Source organism: Myiozetetes cayanensis, unplaced genomic scaffold (genome assembly GCF_022539395.1).
Source record: "Myiozetetes cayanensis isolate MyiCay16 unplaced genomic scaffold, myiCay2020 scf33, whole genome shotgun sequence".
Classification (NCBI taxonomy): Eukaryota; Metazoa; Chordata; class Aves; order Passeriformes; family Tyrannidae; genus Myiozetetes; species Myiozetetes cayanensis.
Window position 1 is genome coordinate 3,261,511 of NW_026087555.1, and position 20,838 is coordinate 3,282,348.

Consider the following 20,838-nt stretch of genomic DNA (forward strand, 5'->3'; position numbering starts at 1 on the left):
CTTTTCTTTCTTTATAATCTTTCATTCTATTTCACTTTGCCATTTCTCAGACCCTCAGTCTTTTCTGATCTCTCTGTTTCCAGTACCACAATCTTTTTACTATTTCATCCTGTTTTTTTTTCACTTTGTCCATGGATGAGAAGCTCAGGAATAGCTAACAGGAATCTCTTCTGAAATAAACAGGAGAGAATTTAATATAATAATAATAATAACAACAATTACAAAAAATAGAATGACAAGTTAAAAAGTGGAGCATTCTACTTATAACTTGTCCATAGTCAGGAGAAAATGCAAGGGCTAGTCTTGCTCTCCATTCTTTCCTAGAAATTTCAGAAAGTAGTACAAATGTTGCCCAAGTACTTATTTTTCAGAGGAGATCTGTCTTTCTTCCCAGAGTATATGTAGTAGGAGCTATCTTTGTACTCAAAATTTATCTTTTGTAGCTGGATAAAATTGATAAATCAAGTAATCTGTGAAAATCATAACCAGAGAGCAAAGCTACTTAATGGCCATAACTTGTTTTAGGATGTGGACTTCAGTGTTCCATGGACAAAAAGTGCTAAATCCTGGAGTTTATAAAAACTTATTTTCATATTTTATTTCCATATTTAAAAAATGCCTGTTTGTTACTGAGGCAGGGAGGAGTTTCAAAGTCTTAATTTTACTCAATACATATTCCACGTGCACTGTTAATGAAGTAAAATTGGGCAAATAACATTTGTCAATTTACTTTGAGATTTACAATAATCACGTGCAAATGTTGAGCTTTTCCTTATATTTACTCTCTTCTGATTTTGCCGTTTTTCATGTTGAAATGATACAACTATTCATTAAAAAAAAAGAAAGAGTAAATAGTCACAACCAAATTAAAGCCTTGTTTTGATCAAGATATAATGTATGTGTAAATTGTAGCACTTGCTGTTCTGTGTTCCGAGCCCAATGTGGCTTTCTTCCTTCACTAGTTGAGATTCCAGTATTTAAAATGCTCCTTTTTTTCTGTTTTTTTTTTTTTTTGTTTTGTTTTTTTGTTTTTCCCTGCATAAAAATGTATGTAGAGCCCATCAAACCATTTCCTTGGGAAGCTGTGGTTCGTGACTGCATGACCAAGTTAGTGTTCTAACCTGGAAATGAAAGGAAAGCAGAAGCTGAGCCGTTTGAGAAACACTGGCACGGCAAGGGATTACCCTGTCTCCTTTTCCCCAAACCACATTTTTCTGGAATTACGCTTCCTGGGTGAGAGTCCCCACCCAGGCAGTCCTGCTCCTAGATGAGGTAAAGGAAGCCACCATCAAGCTGAGTTGGGAGCTGTGTTAGGCTTCTCTGAGCTAGAAGCCTCTCTTCATGACATCACACCTGGCCATGTTTCAGAGATTAATGAACAACATCTTGTCAGGTTTAATGCATCACGGTGCTTTAGTTTACATGGACGATGTAATCACAAATTCCCTGAGCTGTGAACTGCACCTTAAGGACTCGCATGGAATTCTGAGAAGGCAAGAAAAAGGAATGACTGTAAACTACAGAGTGTGCCAGTTTTGAGAAAAACCTGCAGATTTGCTAGGACATTAGGTTTCAAAAGAAGGATTACACACAGACTAAACAGAGTAAAAGTTATAAAAATTTAAAGACATCACAAAAATAAGATCCTTTTTAGGTATGACAGAATACTGAAGGAAATTTATACTGAATTATGCCACCCAAGCAGACCCATTAATTAACATAATGAGAAAATATGTTCCATTTCCATGGACCCAAGCATGTCAGGAAGCATTTGACACTTTAAAAAGGGGGAAAGGTGAAAGCATGCACTTCAGAGCTCTTGAAATTGTCAGGTTTTAGCTTATCTATTCACATTCATGTTTGGGCTGCTGAGGAATTTGGATATGTACTAATCAAGAGAGAGAAAGAAAAAATTGCTGTAACGACTGATACGTCTAAAAAAATATGTAAACACATTTGTGCTGTGTAACTCTTAAAATTCTATCTTTTATCTGTAGCACTGGAGAGATTATCATATCATATTGTATCATGTCATAGGAGATCATGAGTGAAAAGAAGCTTTTTATTCTCAAGATATGATTCTGAAAATATTATACATGTGAATCTTTAAAATCCGTAAGCAGATGCTCTGTGTTCATTCCAATGGCTTATGATTCTAAAGCTGGCAAGTAGAGCAATTTGCAGGATCAGGAAATAAAAACCAGACTTTCAAGGTTGTTCAGACATCAATTTTCTGTGCAGAGGATTTTAAAAATTGGATTCTAATTCCTTCTCTCAGATTTTTATTCCATCCTGTTATTAAAATATTCCCCTGCATATTGCTTGGAAATTCTTATGGCCATTCCTTGATAGGAGCAAACAGAGATAATCAGTTTGAGCCTAAATTTTTTTAGGATGCAAACTCCCCCTGGAACGTGTTCTTTCATTTCCTATCTGTCATGATCAGATGGCCAGTTGATCTTAAGAATGGGACATTGTAGGTAGCATCTGCTGCAATGTGTCATGTTATTTTTTAGTCTGCATAACAACTCCCAGGTGTTTTCCCTATTGATTTGAAGCATTTTTGATAGATGGGACTACCCCTTGCAGATATATTCTTAGACTTACTATGTTGATCCATCTATATTCAAGTGAGGCATCACTTTAGTATATTTTAATAAATGTATATTTTGTACAAATATAGCCAATGCTTAAGGGTTTTCTAGTTTTCAGATAAGTAAAATTTTTATGCATGCAAAATTTTAAGAGTTAATTACACTTGTGCACGTAAGTGTGCACATCTGATACAGCTCAGTCAATTCTTTGATTTTTTTTTGGATTAAACTTTATTTCTTTTCACCTTGTGGCAGGAAATGGACCTGCAGACTCCTTCTCTCTTTTGTGCTACACAGTTTACACACTGTGTGTGCAAAATTATGCTGTAGCCAAAATAATACTTGAAATATTTGGTCACTGAGAAGCAGCAGAAAGAAGACCAAATCTCATGCTTTTATGACCACATAAAAAGCAGGAGGTAAGTGGTATTAGCTAACCTCTCTGTGTGTTTGAAATGCAAAGTAGCAGTTGTTTTATAATAGGAGGAAATATAGGATAAGTGTTAAGGCAGAAGATGCAGGAGAATTTTATATTTAATTAAAATCAGTGAAAATATTTTACATAGGCAAAATCCAGTTTATTTACTTCAAACATTATCCTCTATTGCACTGTCATTTTATAGGAGTGCTAATCACTACTCAGATTATGTTAATCTCAATATTTGCAACCCAGAGAAAATTAGTTTGTTTAAAATCTTTTTCCTCTTACAGTTATTGTGGAAAGTTTGCCAGCATTACCTATATCTGAGGAGAAACTTACTGAGGAAAATGTGCTAATAATCCCCTTACAGACAATTGATAGAACGCTTTTTCTGAGCAGGTAGCTTTCAAAGCAGGCACAGGAAGGAATCTAATTGTCTTGTTTTTCTTCTTTATAAATGGGTTAGGGATTAATTGTTAATTACTCCATATTAGTTTGAGTGGTCATTTTCTGACCTGTGGAAGGTTCTACTTAACTGAGTAATGATACTAAAGATGAGTGTCCTGCTGTGTCTGTGCTGCAGTTGGTAGTGACTTCAGCACACAGCATACATTTCTAAATGAGGTGTCAGTAAGCACTTCAGGGTACCGGTTGTAGTTCAAATAGTCATGCAGAGCTTCACAGGCTTCCCTGAGTTGTTTCTCTGCTTCCTGATGCCACCACTAGACTATTGCTCCTCCTTGAGCTGACTCAAAGCTGTCTCCCAGATCTCTCTACAACTCAGCAGTCGCTAAAATCTTCAGCAAGGACGTCTTCACCTTTGTTTCCATTTGTAAGATAGAGAACACTTCAGCACTTTATTTTACCTGTTGAAAAGAGGCATGAAAGGATTCATTTAATCTTGTGGGGTTTTAGTGTCTCAGTGCCATAATCTGACAAACCTTTTGTTTTGAGCTTTTTGTAAGAGTACTCATTTGTCAAACTCAAAACTCACAATAATATACACATGCTGCACTGAAGTCCACTGCCTGAACTGAACTTGCCTTCCTAGAGACTCTGGTAAACTTCATCAGATTTTAATTGCTCTGGGATTGGTATTCTGGCACCACTGAAAGCACAGGCACAGCTCCTATGGACATCAACAAATCTGAATTTTTTTTTTTGCAGGTGGATTTTGAAAGCAAAAAACTTCTAGTTCCCAGGTGGTAATTTTTATGTTGGAGCTGTTTTCTTAGCGATTCATGTGGTAGCTTTTGCTTTTTCTGTTCAGTCTTCTCTTCTTTGTAAATCACAGAATCTCAGAATAGCTTTGGTTGGAAGAGACCTGTAAAGATCATCCCCCATGCAATGAGGGAGAGAAATCTTCAACTAGATCAGGTTGCTCAGAGCCCTGTCCAGTCTGACCTTGAATGTTTCCAGGGTCGGCCATCCACAACTTCTCCAGGCAACCTGTGCCCATGTTTCACCACCCTCTCTGTAAAAAAACTTTTTCCTTACATCTCTTCTAAATTGACTCTCCTTCAGTTTAAAACCATTATCCCTTGTCCTATAGCAACAGGCCCTGCTAAACAGTTAGTTCCCATCTTTCTTTTAGGTCCTCTTCAAGTACTCAAAGGCTGCAGTAAGGTCTCCCTGGAGCCTTCTTTTCTCCAGCAACTCCAACTCTCTCAGCCTTTCCTCATAGGAGAGATGCTCTGGCCCTCTAATAGTGTTTGTGACCCTCCTCTGGACTTGCTCCAACAGATCCATGTCTTTCCTCTGCTGGGGACCCCAGAGCTGGATGCAGTATTACTATTTGTGAAATAGTAATAATTAATATATCCCTGACTATTCCCTATGAACAAACACTTCGGGTTTTGTCCTTAAATTCTTACAAAATGTCTTCATATTTCAGAGATGTATATGTGGCTCTGCCACAGTGAATTGTAAGTGAAGAAGTGTGGAAGAGACAGCATTCCCAATGCTGCCTGTTGCAAACAGACCACTTAGAGGCAGAAAAGGGAGTTTGACTCACCTGGAAGGAGGAAGAACAGGGGCACTCAGTCCTGCTTCCCCAAGTGTGTATATATAAATTGTTAAGCAGGACTAACTTAGTGGGCTGATTTACACTTTCAAATAAGTGTTCTAGACCGGAAGATTCTGACTCCGTTCTTCTCTCTCCTCTTTTGATCTACTATTTTTTATCATTTCTGGTTTCACTGTAGCTTGGATTCAACCAGAAAGACAGCAGTCAAAGCAATTTCTTGGGAAGTAACCAGAAGTTAGATCCACCTCTTTCTGAATTATAGTAGTGTTCTTATCACTAAACTGGCACCACCACCCATTAATTTAATTGAGGTGCTGACTATGACTAACTTTTCGGGATTCTCTAAGGTCTCAAGCAAGCTTTGGGAGTTGTATGTCTTATCCTGCATTGCTTTTAGGAGGAGATAATTATCTATCTCCATAGTGTTCAGGTATGTCTGAGGATGTATGCCAGCCAGAAAAACTTTTATCCATATTAAGAGCATCACAGTGAGTTCAGGTGCCAGGCAATTTAAGTAGTACTGGAAACTGGGTAGATGTAATTGTTTGGGGCTTGGAAGGATTTACAGGCCTGCAAAACACTTGGAGTAGAGATCAACAGCATGTAGCTTAAACCCTGCTATCTTCCTGGGGGAAATAGTAGTCCTAAACACAAACACAACAAAAGAAAACAATCCTGTCTAATCTGTGTATGACAGACTTGAAGATATTATGAGTGTTCCACCTGGGGTAATTTTGGGTGAATGTGCAGTCTCAGCAGTCACTGCTGCCTGAGTATTATGTGATGGATTTCATTTCCAGGCTAATAGAAGATGTGAAGACTTTTCAAGACGGTAAGCTTAGAAAATATTAAAATGCAGTTTATCTGCATACTGAGAATCTGATAATTCTGTAGATGTTCCATCAGAAACAAAAAGCTGTAATTATAAATGCAAAGTAAATATGATTCTAGTAATTCAGAGGGGCCTCTTAGACCCAAATTTATCTTACTACTAAGGTATTTAAATTAGAAAACCCAGAAAATGTCAGACTACTGTATTCCTTGGAATAATTTTAATAAGCTACCATGGTAATTTACCATGTTGCATCCTGTTGCATCCTTCAATAGTTGCATCCTGTTCCCTATATTGAAATCTATGCAATTCAGGGACTTCACTATAATTTTTTTCTTGCAGAACCAGCTTTAAAACTACCTAAGCTCTTGCTTACCTTTTCACTGCTTGTTTGCATCAATCTAGAACCAAATAGCTTTGAGCAAGTGCAGAGATGGCACATGAAGTATTATGCATGTGTGTGTGGCTGCAGGTTTCTGTTACAGATATAATAAGCAAGAGGTGTATGTATACTGCACAGTTATACATCTTGGAAACCTCAGGGTTAGGCTGACATAAGTGCCTTCTGATGGCTTGCTAGGTAAGATCCAGCACGAGGCTCTCTAGGGATGAATTTCTTAAAAAAATAGAAGTGGGTTGGACCACATTGATTTGATATTACATTCATAGGTGTAAAATACCAGTTTATAGTTTCACTTGTCCATTTCCCTTGCTCTGGATCTGCCTCCCGGATCAAGAAATTCAATAACTATTAAAAGCTGCAGCTGTACTAACGGTCTTATGCTTTATAGAAGGCATTTTGCAGCTATTACTGTAGAACAGGCATTCTGTGCCAGTACAGATATTACATCCACCTTTCTCATAAGCACTTTATCTGCACCATGGGCATTGCCTTTCTAATGTTTGCTTGAAACTGCTAAACATGCTCTGTAGCTGTAAATTATTTGGGCTGGTGTAGTTTAAAGACCTGAAAGCTATATCTGCACCTGTTCTATTCAGCCGATCAGGAAAGCACAGATTCCACTGCATGGGAGTTTGTAGAGTTTGGGTCTCTTCTTTGTAAACCTCCTGAACCAAATGCAGCCATTTGATTCACATATACGTCCTCCTTCCCTGAAGTGGGAATAGCTTGCCATATGGATTGCAGAATTTCAATTTTCTAATATTGAGAGGAGAATGTGCCACTTGATCTAGTGGAGGATTGGCACGCAACTCCTGAATTTCCTCCCTCAGTCAGTCCTTCTCTGAGTAATGGAATGTACATAGATGAAACATGTGGAAGTTGCTCCAGTGTGTCCAACCAGAGCAAACTCTGCTAGTATGATGACACTGTTTTCATTGTGGAGCGATGTGACGGACACTTCTGAGTGAGATGTGTTTGATACAAGATGTGTGTGATACAAATGTGTGTGATACAAATGTGTGTGATACAAAATGAGTGAGAAGGGAAAGAAACTACTTAACCTGATTCACCTCCTGACAACACTGACATCAGTGAATTTGTACTAATGTAAGGCAAACAAGAGTTGAAGATGACTGAAATACTGACAATATCTTTTCAATATTGAACATTGAGTTCATAAGAGTTCATAAGAGCCCTTCATTGAACTGTTTTAGCCCAAAATTTTGGAAATGGGACAAAATCCAGGAGTAGTCCTAGCTTTGAAAGACAAAAAAATAAATAAAAAGAACTTAACCCCCCCCAGAAACCACCCCAGACCAAGCAAACAAGAAAACCACTGTTCAGTGAGGTTTTCCAAAACCAAAGCTATGTCTTACTTTGCCCAGAGATGTATGTCAGCCGTAGACATGTCATCAAATATGACTCAAACCAACCCTTCCCCCAAAATAAATAAGTGCAACCACATAGACTGAAATGATTCTTTGGCATTTTAAAGATTCTACCCTACTTACTTGCGGTGCATTTTTAATTTAGAGTTAAACCAGGGGCTGATCCCTTACTTAGTGCTTTCACTAAAATAAAATAGAAAAAAAACACTTGTGCCATAATCAGTCTTGTTAAAAACCTGTAAATATGTAGTGAATTTAGTGCAATGGAATGGAGAAGCGGCACATCTATATGAAAACAAATAAAGAGCGAAGGACTTAAAGAACAGAGCTGTACGTGGAAATATAGTGAAGGCAATAAAAGGGCAGAAGCTTATTCAAAGTGTATATTTTGGGAATAGTGATTAAATAGTGAATCAAATATATCAGTAGTAACTATTACTAAAATGAAATGCTCCTGAATTGTGCATTTAGGCTTTGAATTCCTTTTGAAAGTTCTGATGACTTTTGACAAACCACACAAGCCTCTTTCAAGAGGCCAAGGATACCTCCTTTGGCTCATCCAAATGCAGAGCAGAATTTGGCCCTTCAGCTTTTGGATACTATCAGAAGCTCTAGGAAGAATTACAGTCTTGCTGTACACAGCCGAGTATATATAACTCTTTAAGTAAAACTCATGTCTGATGTGTTGTAAAAGGAATGAAAGGTAGCTGTTAATTTCAAGGCTTATAAATATGTCAGTGAGTTTTCATAATGTCTTAATAAATTACAAGAACAAACTCAGTGACTCATGATGTCACCAGAACTACATACTGCACTGTATTTATTGAAATTATGTACTATACCTCATAGAATTCTTTTACTTTCTACATGAATATATAGGTCCCACTAAAAAAATCAAAACAATCTTCCTGGATTTCTTAATTTTTTTTTTTTTTAAATTTGCCATGTTCCAGCTGTTTTCTTGTTATGAGCACTTCTTGAAATGAAAAAAAAAAATTAAAGAAAATGTATTTAAAAGAACATTGCTGCAACTGCTATATTTATTTGTTGAAAAGCTGAAGTAAAATACAGTCTCCAAATATCCTCAAATTTGGGTGAAGTTCAAATTTTCCTTGGATCCTAGTTCTCTGGCTGGCCACCAGCCCATATCATATCACTAATGGTATAACTAGCTGAAAAATGGGAAAAACAATTTCATGAAAATTTCAAGATTATTTTGGCTTAGATCTGAATGTAAAGATAGCAGCAATATCATAGTTGGTAATGCTTCACTCTTTAGCCTAAAAAATAAACACAGGACAGGCTAAAGACTTTAGCTAAGTTAAACGTGTAAGGCTATTACAACAGCATTTTAAAACCACGAAAGTAAACTCACTGTGTGAAGAAGCCCTTGGCTCTTTAGTGCTCCCTGTCCAAACTGGTTTTTGCTCCCCAAGTTAGAAGCTGCAAGTGCAGTTGGCATTTAAGTGTTGTGATTAATTGTTCTATTGTATCAAAAAAATACAGTGGGTTCCTATATTGAGTTGGCCCCGCTCCCACATGTACGCTGAGGTGCTGAGTTCAATGGCACAGAACCTGTACTTAAAGTGGGGAGAAAAGGAAAGAACTCAACACTGCATCCATTTTTTATGGCCCTTGTTTAAATCACTGGAAATGGTACCTCTGAGGTTAATGTATGTTGATTTGATGACATGCTTCTCTGAAGGTATTAAATAAACCAATCAAATAAAGGACCCCGATGTTTCTTCCATCATTCTCCAAGGTGCCTGGACGTGAAATCCCCTTGTTCCACCTGCATTTACACTCATGTATTGCTTCCAGTGAAACAGGTATCTTTTCAATATAGATGTCTTAATTTTCTATCCAGGAAACCCCACTCCAAAATTTCCCATTCCAAAAATAATAGCAGTGTTCAGTCACATTTTATGAAAGCATCTTAGAATTTATATAAATAAGACTAGTGTACATTTCAAAGAATATATAAAATGATGTCTTTTTGCTTTTACTGCAGGGATCAAAGAGCTGATTAAAATTAAAATTTCATGAACTTTAAATTATGCATTTAGTCATAAAAAAATATTAAAACAAAAAAAAATTTAAAGCAGCAGGTGTACCTTGTATAGTAAGATAAAGTTTAATATATTTTATTAGCTTAAGGGACACAGAATAACTATCTATCCAGAACTTCAGGCATGCATTTACATAAATATATTAAATTAAGAAAAGCAATTATACACTTAAACATCCTTTTGTCTAAAAAAATCATTAAATCCACAGATTAACAATAAATCCAACTCTATGTATTTATCACTTCCAGATACAACTGTTCCATTTCTCAGATAATACACAAATACATTTGTTAGAATTTATATGCATTATACATATATTATATATTACATAAGAGTGTGTATACATACATGGTGTTCAATAATATAATAATAATTTGTAGTTTTTATAGCACTTTTCATTTGAAGAGCTCAAAGCGCTTTATAAGGATTTATTTGACTAATTTTCAGATTAAAAATTGGAGGCACAAAGATGCAATTATTTCTGGATATATAGAATTTGTGACAGACAGTAACTGAATTCTCTTGTTGTGAACTTTAGTCATGCTGTCTCCCTAAAAAGAAATGCACATATAGCTTATGTAGTCTATGTAGGTAGACTTGCAAAGACTTGTAAGGTCTCAAACCAAGAAAGCACGTAATTAATTATATTAATAATGTTAAGCACATGACTTCAGTGAGGCTCATATGCTTAAAATTACTTGTGTGCTCCCAGTGCTCTGCTAGATTGGTGCCTGTGTATGCTTAGTAGTATAATACAGTTTTTAGTTTTAGTTACAGCTTATAGAAGATACTTAAACCTAGTTTGAAGGATATTTTCTAAGCTATTTTCCCACATTTCAAATGTACATACAGTACTTGACAGCTACTATAAAATAAAACTAATTGAACACGGGAATGTCACAACAGCAATGTTCTCAAGTGACTGAAGTTTGTTATTTCCTTTTCTGCTTGGCTCCCATTACAATCTAATTGTTCTCATTTGGGACTTGAAGTTTAAATTCTGCAGTATATTTTGTGGGGGACAGCTAATAGCATTTCTGGGTAATTCACAGAGTAGGGTTACTGCTTCTGGTAATAATGGAGATACATCTGGTGGCTTAATACCAGATGGTTTCTGGTCTCAGTATATCTTTAGCTGGTGCTTCCCTTCTGAAATTTCCTGGGAATTAAAGCAATTTGTCTTTTTTTTTTTTTTTTTTTTTTTTTTTTTACTTTTTTACTTCTGTTTTCATTGCATAATGAAAATAAATAGTAAAATCTCATAGACCATAAGAGGAACTTTACTACATGATACATTGGACCCTATTGATAACTTGCAGCAGATGGAAAGTTGTTATTTATCAGTAGAAATAGAACTCTTCTCCAATAATGCAGCTTGCTGTCTGTGCAGTAATTTCTGGCACTTTTGTTTGTGGAAACCTGTCTGTGTAGACAATAGGCAAAGACATTCATTATACGTATATAACACAGAATATTAAATGTTTGTTAATTTCTGTGGCATGAAATGATTGCCAGGTGATATCTTTTCAGTACAGAGAGCTCTGGAAGCAGGTGTGTCACTTGTCTTTCAAATCAATCTGTACAGTGTAATGTGAAGAAAAATTTCCTACAGAAGCCTACGGGAGTTTGGGTTATGGAACAACATGATAATCCTTTGCTAATATATAAACCAACTAGCAATTACTAATAACTCGTGAGTGAACTGAAGGAAAAAGGTGGATGTGTCAGTTATAAAACAGTAACATTTCTCTTTTCCCATCAATGGCATTAGAAATACTGTCTGATTAGTTAGTCTACCCAGTGTAAATCCACGCAGAATTAATCGCTGTGCTAAGATTTTTTTGGACGTTGAAAACATTTTAGAGCACAATAAATCCTGTGTGCAGAGTTGTAACTGAAAGAAATGAGAACAAAGGCAAGCAGCAAGACATGTCCCTGTGTAGGACACATCTAGGTAGCGTCTGCTCATGTCCCACCCCATTATCGCTTAGGCCTGGCATGTCAGTACTGAGGGCTCTCACCACTTTCAGTCTTGCTAGTCTCACTAGTAAGGGTAACAACATTTTTGGATTAGGATATAGTCTTGATTGAAATGTTACACTATCCCCGCTAAACAGACAGGAAAAAAAGGGTTTGAAAATGCACCTAATACTGCCAAAATCACCCCTTGTAATACTGGACTCAAAACAGCCGAGGGAACTGTTCTGTGGATGTTCATGAGCATCTGTGGGGGCTACTTTGGGCCCCATCTCACTATGGCCATTTCATAAAATGGGGACAGTGACTTGACATTTCAATTACTTTCCTGCTTACTGGGCATATTGGAAACAAGTGTATATGTGTGTGAAAGAGAAAACCTGTGAGCTAATTGCTCAACATTTTTCAAGAATTATCAAGAAGCCTGGCAGATTTTGTGTAAGTGTTTGGAATATCCATTAAGGAAACCCAAGAGGATTGGATATGCTTCATATGGCTTTGTGCAGTGTTGAATCTGCAGTCTTATTCTGGAAAACATTGGTTTAATGATTGGAGATGCCGACACAGAGAGGTCATGTGTGCAGTGATGCCTGAAGTTAAGATCTTCTGCCAGCTAAGTGGATATCTTTTAAAGACTTAATCCTATAACTAATGAAGTCAACAGGAGTTAACATCAATGGACTTGGAGTCAGGCCCTCAAAGATTAAAGTAATCCCATACTGAGCTTTCAGGTGGCTTCTGCTGTTTCACACCTATGTCCCAAAAAGTATGTGTCTTATTTCACTGAATGACGCTGTAGTTGAAAATGAACTTTTCAGCAAAACAGTCTTTTTTCAATGTTTTTAAAACATTTTGTCCCGAAACTACTTACATAAATATTTGTTGGGTTTTTTTTTAGCAAGAACTTAGATTATTTGGTACAAATTTTCTTCAAATTTGAATTGGAATATATTTAAAGGGTTGGTTGCCTTTTTGGTGAGAATGTTACGTTTTTTTTTTTTAATTGCAAAATATCAGTGAATTTTTATTATTGCAAAAGGGGAAAAATTAGTTTTTATTTGCTTCCTGACTTCCTTTTGGTTGGTTTTTTTTGTTTGTTTTTGGGTTTGTTTTGTGGTTTTGTTTGGGTTTGGTTTTTTGTTATGTTTGGTTTGGTTTGGTTTTTGTTCTGAGAAAAGGATCACATTTTAAGTTGGATAGAAGACCAAAATGGTATAATTCCTAAATAAACTGATACACAGATAAATTTAAGGATAGTAAATTAAAAAACATAAATGTCTTGTAAAGAATTTACTTAATTAAGGAAAAATAAGCAGAACAGGATGTCCTCAAACTTGTATTTTCCATGTAGACCTAATCTTATAAATGGAGCCCCTGGTGGTCTAGTGGTTAAGGGCACGGCGCTGTCACCACCGAGACCTGGGTTCGATTCCTGGTCAGGGACACTCCCGGGCAGATGGAGCTCGTTAGCCTTTAAAGCAATCCATCTACGTCCTGAGGAGCTCGCTGCCACCGTCCAAGCTCGCTTGGCCCTGGCAGATGAACCTTAGGATTAAAGGGTGGGCTCAGTTCCGCGCACACTGTGTCTCACCTAAAAAATCCAATGCGCAGGCTGGAAGGTATAAAGACCTTCCCCGCATCTTCGCTCGCGAAGGCTGGCCATTATTATAATCTTATAAATGCCTATTTCATGGATACAAGTAGAATTACATAATAAGCATCACCTGCAGCAACCAGGGATTATTGATGTTTGCTGTGGTTCTAGAAAGGAAGGAGCTGCAAAGCCCAATGTGGAGAAATGAATGAAAGAAGGAGATAAAGAGAGGTGTCATGTCGGTGATACAGAATTTGTCCCCTTATTTATAACTAACATACAATTTCTTTGCAAGATATATAATAAGCTGTGAGGATTTAAAGGTACAAAGGGTTTGCATCTGTGTCCCTGACTGTTAACAGGAGGAATTTATTCCCAGAGGGGGAGAGTTTGAGTTAATATTTCTTATTGGACGCATTAGAAAAATGAATTTACTGTTTTTCTGAAATGGAGTGAAACAATTTGGAGCTGATTTTACATAACATCTTTTTGACTCCCTACTTATCAATGGAGTAAAGGTATTTCTCCTTATATTCCGATAATATGTCTTCTTTCTGATCAGTGATCAGAGAAAAATGAAAATTTTCTGTTCCAAAATAATAAAACAGAGGTTTGAAACTAGCAGACACCAGAGACAGAGTTATGTTTCTTGCAATAGGTATGTTTGTTCTCTTTTAACAGTGGAAAGCCTCAAAGAATGCTAGAAATGTACAATGTGTTGGGAACAGAGAGGCAGTATCTCCGAATAAAGGAAGAAATGAATGGAATAAAAGATTAGGAGAGAGAGACAGAGACAACTTGAGCACATACATAAAATCCCTTCTGGAGGCCCTTATCTAATTGCCTCATTTATCTAGTTTCATTTATAAGCTCAGTTTTATTCTGGGACACTCTCAGAGGTTGTGCAAGAATGGCTGCAGAATGACCTAACTGGCAACAGGCTTTCTACAGACCCTTTTTTTTTTTTTTTTTTTTGTATGCCAGTTCTCAGGGCAATTACTGCAGTTGCCCTTTTTATATCAGCATCTTGGGTGGCTAGGCCTGGGGTTTGCTCACTCTTTTTAATAGTATAATTTCTTTTGATAAATAAGCAGCTAGGAATTTTTTTTTCTTTTTTTTTTTTTTTTGTGAGAATACTTCTTTTGCTGTGGGACTTCCTATGTACATGTGGGCTTAATGCAGATGTTTGCTTTCCCATGATATAAAAGATGATTTAAAAATGAATCAAAACACTTTCACAAACTATCTCCCCTTTCCCTCTAATCTTCATTTAGATTACATCTTAGTTTTGAAGTTTTGGTGGAATGACTCAAACAGAAAATGTTTGTTTCAATAAAATAAACTGAAGTATTTTGCTTAAATTTTGAACGTGATTTCTGGGTGCACCACAGCTGATATAAGTTTTTGCCATTGATTTGAATAAGGCCTGGATTTAATTCTTAGCTCTTACTGGAGTTTTATTTTCTGATTTCACTAGTTGTCTTATAAGACTAAATTGTCTTATTATTAAGATCAAAACTCGAAGATCATTGTTATCCCTTCTCTGCACGACTATGGCATATATATTATTGTGACTCTTCAATTTAGGTGCCATCTGTGGTATATTTTAAGGAACTAAGCAGGGAAAAAAGAACTATGACATCTCTCCAACTGGTTGTTGAAAATAATGTGTCACAGTGGAATTAAAGTCGGGTTTATTTTTAAATATATTTCATTGAAGAAAGTGTTAAAGATGTTATCTTTGTCAGATATTTAAACGTTGCTAAAATACTTCAGCAACTTTCTTGCTTTACTGATTATGAAGAGTGTAATAAAACCGTGCTATGTGACAGATTTAGACAGCTGGCTCATTCAGGAGAAGTTCACATTTTTGTCACACACGTTGAATAAAGAAAGATTAGATGCTAAGGTCAATTTACAAAAATGGTTGTCAGGACATTTTTTAATTGTAAAACTTTTTGTGGTGGAATTCAGGGAAAAGACTAAAGGCAGAAAGCAGAGGAGACAAAGAGCAGCTATTAACCTACAGATGCTACCACAGGGTTCATTTTGAGATTGGTCACACTGCTTAGCCAATGAAGTGTTCGTGTGACTATAAGGGACCACCCTTTTCTGGGGTGAGAGGGCAGTTTGGTCTTCATGCTCATTTAATCCCAAGATGTCTTCAATGGACTGTCAGTTGAATCTACATTGTGCAAAATTATGCATGCACTTTTTAATGCAGACCATTGTTCTCTGAGCACTTAACCAAGATTTCTCAACCAATTTTCATTGGGCATGAGGTCACTCAAAACCCAGGCAAACATATATGGAAGGCAGATGTAATTTTCTGTTCTTCTGAGCTGGAGTGTGTAAGACACAGAAATGCAAGTATGAGTCACTCTGTAATTTCAGCTTTAATACCTACTAAATGAAGACTGACAAATTTCTATAAAGGAGAATTTGTTGCATGTTGCTGCCCTGGAGAGGTAATGTTGCTGCTGGAGAGTAATAAGGCTAAAATCTTTTAGATCTCATTGACTAAAGTGTTGTCAATTGTTGATGCATGAGCAGCTGCTTATAAGGACCATAGGATGTGGCTATTCCGCTTTCTTTTCTTAGGCAGGATTTTATAAAAGCCAGATAGTGCAAAGGAAACCTAATAGCTGGTAAGCAGTGAGCAAAGAAACCACCAATAATGCCCTAGAGCTGGAGATAAGAGGGCACCAGTTCCGCATATACACGTAATTAGACTATTAATACCTTAGGAAACCTGACTATAGCATGTACACCATATCTGTTCATACATTTACAAAGACTCAGTTTTATGTTAGCTCTTGAAGGAACATTTACGTTTAGAACTACATTTGGTAAGAATCACTATATGATTTGTACAAGTGACACTGTGCACAGGCAACACGTGCAAGTGGGAACTCCAGTCCAGGGATGTTCCGTTCAGTGTGACACTGGCAGCAGCCTGCCTGTATAACCTCTTACACTGTCCTGTTACAGTGAAAACCACTTTATGGACATTTTTAACACATGCTGAAATTTTATTATGATTGGTTGGTGGTTGTTTTTTTTTCTCATCCGTCGTAAATAAACACAAGTTGACACAAGGATACACTTCTACATTAGATCCACAACACCTTAAAGCGTGTGTGTTTTGCTCTCTCTTTCCCCGTCTTTCCAATTAAGTTGGTGAAAAACGTAACTTTAGTATTTTACAGGACATGGTAAAACTGTCTCATGTAGATGATATTATAAAAATAAAAAAAAAAATATAAATATGTAATATGAACCCCATGCCCACCGTTAAATAAAATATATGATAAAAAGCAGATCTTCTAGGATGACTGGTTTTGAAATATGCAAATATAATTTAATTATTAAATACTTGAAACAATCTTGATATTAAGTTGCAATAACCAGATTTTTGCACCTATGCTAGATAAAGAAATGCGTAACATTCTGTAATAGAGTTACATTGATGAAAGTGAAGGTTACAGTCTTACAATAAATTGCCTAGATAGGAATGCATTAAGTAGTTCTGAAATATTGTCTCATGATGTAGTTCAGTTCACCTTAGAAACTGTTACAACTGCATTTTATTAAGTCCAGCAGTTTATACAGTGATGTTTGAAAACTGCTTCCTCACTGCTATGATCAGATAGGTATAGACACGAGATTGCTGGGATATCAAAGAATCCATTAAGACATCGTGAAAAGTCCTGGGACGAGAATGTGTTTTATGGCGGTGGAATTACCTTTGTAAACTATTTCTCATGAAGAAATAAATATTGAAAAAAAAAAAAAATTCCACTTTCTGTAAAACTGTGCTTGTTTGTGGCAGCGTGTGTGCGTGTGTACGTGTGCACATATTGGATATCGGGACGTCCATGGAGATGTACGGGGAATATTTACACACATACAAAGAATTTTTTTCTGCAGAGTTGTGGATATTATACTTAAATTAATAAAGTAACTCAAATCACTGGTATTTGTTGCAGGATAAGAGTCTTTTGAAAATGACAGAATTCAAAACAAATGCCCGTTGAAAGTATAGTTTCTAAAGAGTCCCAGGAACTATACAATATAACTGGTTAGATCCAGCAAATAGGATGTCATGTCTAGGATCTGATCAAGAATACCTGCCCTTGTCACTCTTCGGATGCTTCTATCGACTTGCTCACACTGGGGGCCGAGATAGCCTTTTTTACACAAACATTTATTAGGCCTTACACAGACACCTCCATGTCGACAGGCCGGGTCACATTTTGCTGCGGATAAAAAAACAGGGATTTTCTGATTTGTTTAGAACATCACAAACTGAAAAGGTGCAGTTACACATTCATTAAAGGCTTTTCTAGCCTTATAGTGATAAAGCAAGCATATAAATGAAAAACAAAACGGAAAAAATGAAATATTAGAAGTTGTGAAAGCATATTTTTTTGAAGTTCAAAAATATCAGGGGGAGGAAGTAATTTTGTATGTCTGTATATCACCCCAGAAAGACTGATAAATAACAGATTTTTTAAAATGTCCAATTCCCATATTCAGATTTGATATTGGAGTGAATAGACAACCCATTTCAAAAGACTTCAGGCTCCACATATCTTATAATTTGAACCTAGATCTAGACCAGTGGTGGTCTACCTCATTCCATTTCTTATGCTGGCATCCCAAAGAAGTCCTGAAGTTGGTGAGACATTTTAACACCTGGCTATCTCCAAGCCAGCAAGTGCTGAATCTCAAGTAAATTGCTTTGTACACCCAGAGTTCTGCACTACACTCCTTAGCAGAGCAGACTAAAACTGACCAGAGCTGCGCTCCCTTGGCTCTTGCATCACTTAACCCTGAGACCAGGATTGAATTCCATTTAGTGAAAAAAGAGCCAGAGCGTTTTTTTCAACAGTTTTTATCAGTTATATAGGTTTCAAAATTTTCCTCTCTCTGTTTAACAGAGGATTTACCTATCGAGTTCTAGGTTAATCAGCCTGCTTCAGCTGTTCAAATATAACTGCTATTTTAAATTGTAGCCAGTGTTATAGTAATAATAACTTTAGTTGTGGAGGTATTTTCTTCTGGAGTAGAGTCACAGCACTGTGATATATACAATGTATCTTGCTTTTTTTTTTCTTTGCAGGCATTGTGCTGTTTAATGTTATTATAATAAACTCTAATATCGATTTACAGATATTTATAATACACTATATAAATACAGGTTTCTTGATTTTATCCACAGACTTCTTAATGACACTAGAAGGAAACTGATACCTTGTAAGGTAATTTTTCTTATTTAAATTATAATAGTGGCTTGAGGTCCAACTTGGAATTTCTCAGTTAAATGTTGCATAGGACACAGGAAAGAAAGATTCTTAGTCTACATATTTTCTGTACCTTTCTTGTTCATGGCATCCATCAAATTACATATATAAATCTGTATTTTTTTAGACAAAACGGATTATTCAAGACCCATTTATGGTCACATTGGATGCATTTTTTGCTTTAAGTTCCACTTGGAGAAAGGCTGTAGAATGGGCCTCATCCTCCAAGTGTAGCTAAGCTCTGACTGACAAGTGAGGACAATTGAGTTTCTCCAACCTGCTTTTGTTGCAGGGTTGGATGATGGTCTGCTCATGAATCTCTCCCTGAGATACATAATTTGTGGTTTCAATAATTTCATTTCATTCTGAAGTCACTCCTGCTCATCACTGAAATCCTGGAGACTGCTGAAATTCACACTCGAGGCTTTAAAGACTTCATAGCTGACCCTGCTTCACCAGGGCCCTCCTGAGTGCCCTTCACACCTGAATTATCCCTGGTCCATTGTGGAATTCTTGCTTTGTCTTAATCTCTGACTCTCCTTTGAGTTCTACTGCTATTATATTATTATACAGCTCAGACATAACCACAGCCTCTGTGGGACAGCTGTGGCACTCCAGGTTCATTCACCTCACCCCTTTGCTGGTACACTCAATATCTAATTTGATCACAGTTTCTTCAAGTGACTTTTAAAAGCTAAAGTAACAAGAGTTGATGAAATCACTGTAATAAGGGATCACAATAGCGTTCTACTTCGTGGTAAGCTGTACATAAAATTCTCTTTAACAAACTGGAGCCATTTCATTTTGTAGGATCAAAATCAAGAAAGTACTAAAACTAAAAAACATTCAGGTTCTTATTTACCGTCTTTCCTGACAAGGTACCCATGTTTGACACTGACAATGATAATACTGCAAGTGGAAGTTGAATGTCCAAACAAGGAATGTGTATTGACTTCCTTTCATTTTACAATCTTGGTGGAACAAATAAGAATACTTGTATATCATATTTATGCTCTTAATTGCACTCTGTACTTGTTCACATCGCATTAGATGCTTTAGTGATTGGATTCATCTAAAGACTGTTGTTCTCCTACAACTCTCAAGATCAGTATTTCTTTGATGTTGTCTTAGAACTGATGGTGAATATACTGGTCAACATACATTGAAAATTTAGCTGAAAAGATAACTGAAAGCAAATTATGACATGCCACTGCTTTTTTTCCCCTTGTTGCTGTGAATCTATATACAAACCGGTTCTGCAGAAGTCTCCTTCCCAGCCTTGATTACAGCAACATTTTCCTGTGGGAGTGCAGTGCCCATTCCGACAATGCCTTGAGCATTCAGATGTCAGTATCTGTGCAGGCTGAGCTGTTCTTTTGCATTCTTCAGGGACTAAAGGCCTGAATAAAAACATACAAACCAAGCAAACAGTTAAAAACCAAGGGTCAAGGAGAAAAAACTCTGGTTTTTTTTGTTTTTTTAAAGGCCTGATTCTCTGTTATGGTACTATCAGTGGGAGAAATTGTGGGGATTACGTTTTTCCTCAGCAAAACCAATAGGCATAAAGATGATATGTTACATTACAGAAAAATATAGTGCTACTTCCTATTATTTCACATAACTGCCTTCCAAGATCTTCTACAAGATTGAATCGTAGTCCTTGAGAAGTCCTGAAGCATGAACCTGGTGAAATCAGCTTGCTGAAGAGCTTATCACAGGCAGCATCTGATGGTGTCTTTTTGTGTTTCTAGCTGATTTAGACTTCTCCATTGTATGCTGGGAAGAGTAACTTGAACAAGTTTCATGTCACACATTATGATGTATAATAATTCTGCAAAAGTATTACCTCTGCCTACAAATTCAGTTTTACCCTGCTGGCTTTTTATTTCCATATTTTCATGGAGTCATATTTGGATTATGCATTTTGGATGTGTATTTAAGCATCTGAAAATCAGGAAAGACTTTTTCTCTATGAAAGTGGCCAAGCACTTGCACAGGTTGCCTAGAGAGGTTGTGGAGTCCCCATCATTGGACATACTCAGAAGCTGTCTGGACATGGTCCTGGGAAACTGGATGTAGGTGTCCCTGCTTGAGCCCCGGGTTGGACCAGGTGCCCTCCAGAGGTCCCTTCCAACCTCAGCCTTTCTGTAGGTGATTCTATAAAATGTGTGCACAAAGCAAATTCTGGTTCAGCTGACTTAAGATATTTCAGATGCTGGGGTTTTTCT

At 36.7% G+C, this 20,838-nt stretch overlaps 1 protein-coding gene and 1 long non-coding RNA gene across 2 annotated transcripts in view; both read right to left on the reverse strand.

Moving 5' to 3' along the window:
- Nucleotides 1-10,908: 10,908 nt before the first annotated feature.
- LOC126646212 (uncharacterized) overlaps nucleotides 10,909-20,838 on the reverse strand; it is a 185,984-nt gene continuing 176,054 nt past the window's right edge. Inside the window, exon 2 of the long non-coding RNA XR_007630250.1 lies at nucleotides 10,909-13,301. This is a non-coding gene — a long non-coding RNA (uncharacterized LOC126646212). The remainder of the gene's footprint in view (nucleotides 13,302-20,838) is intronic.
- HHIP (hedgehog interacting protein) overlaps nucleotides 10,909-20,838 on the reverse strand; it is a 77,272-nt gene continuing 67,342 nt past the window's right edge. The window contains exons 12-13 of the mRNA XM_050327388.1: nucleotides 19,862-20,010; nucleotides 10,909-17,563 (exon numbers count right to left, since the gene is read on the reverse strand). Of these exons, the coding sequence (XP_050183345.1) occupies nucleotides 17,370-17,563; nucleotides 19,862-20,010 (343 nt within the window). The 3' untranslated portion in view covers nucleotides 10,909-17,369. The remainder of the gene's footprint in view (nucleotides 17,564-19,861; nucleotides 20,011-20,838) is intronic.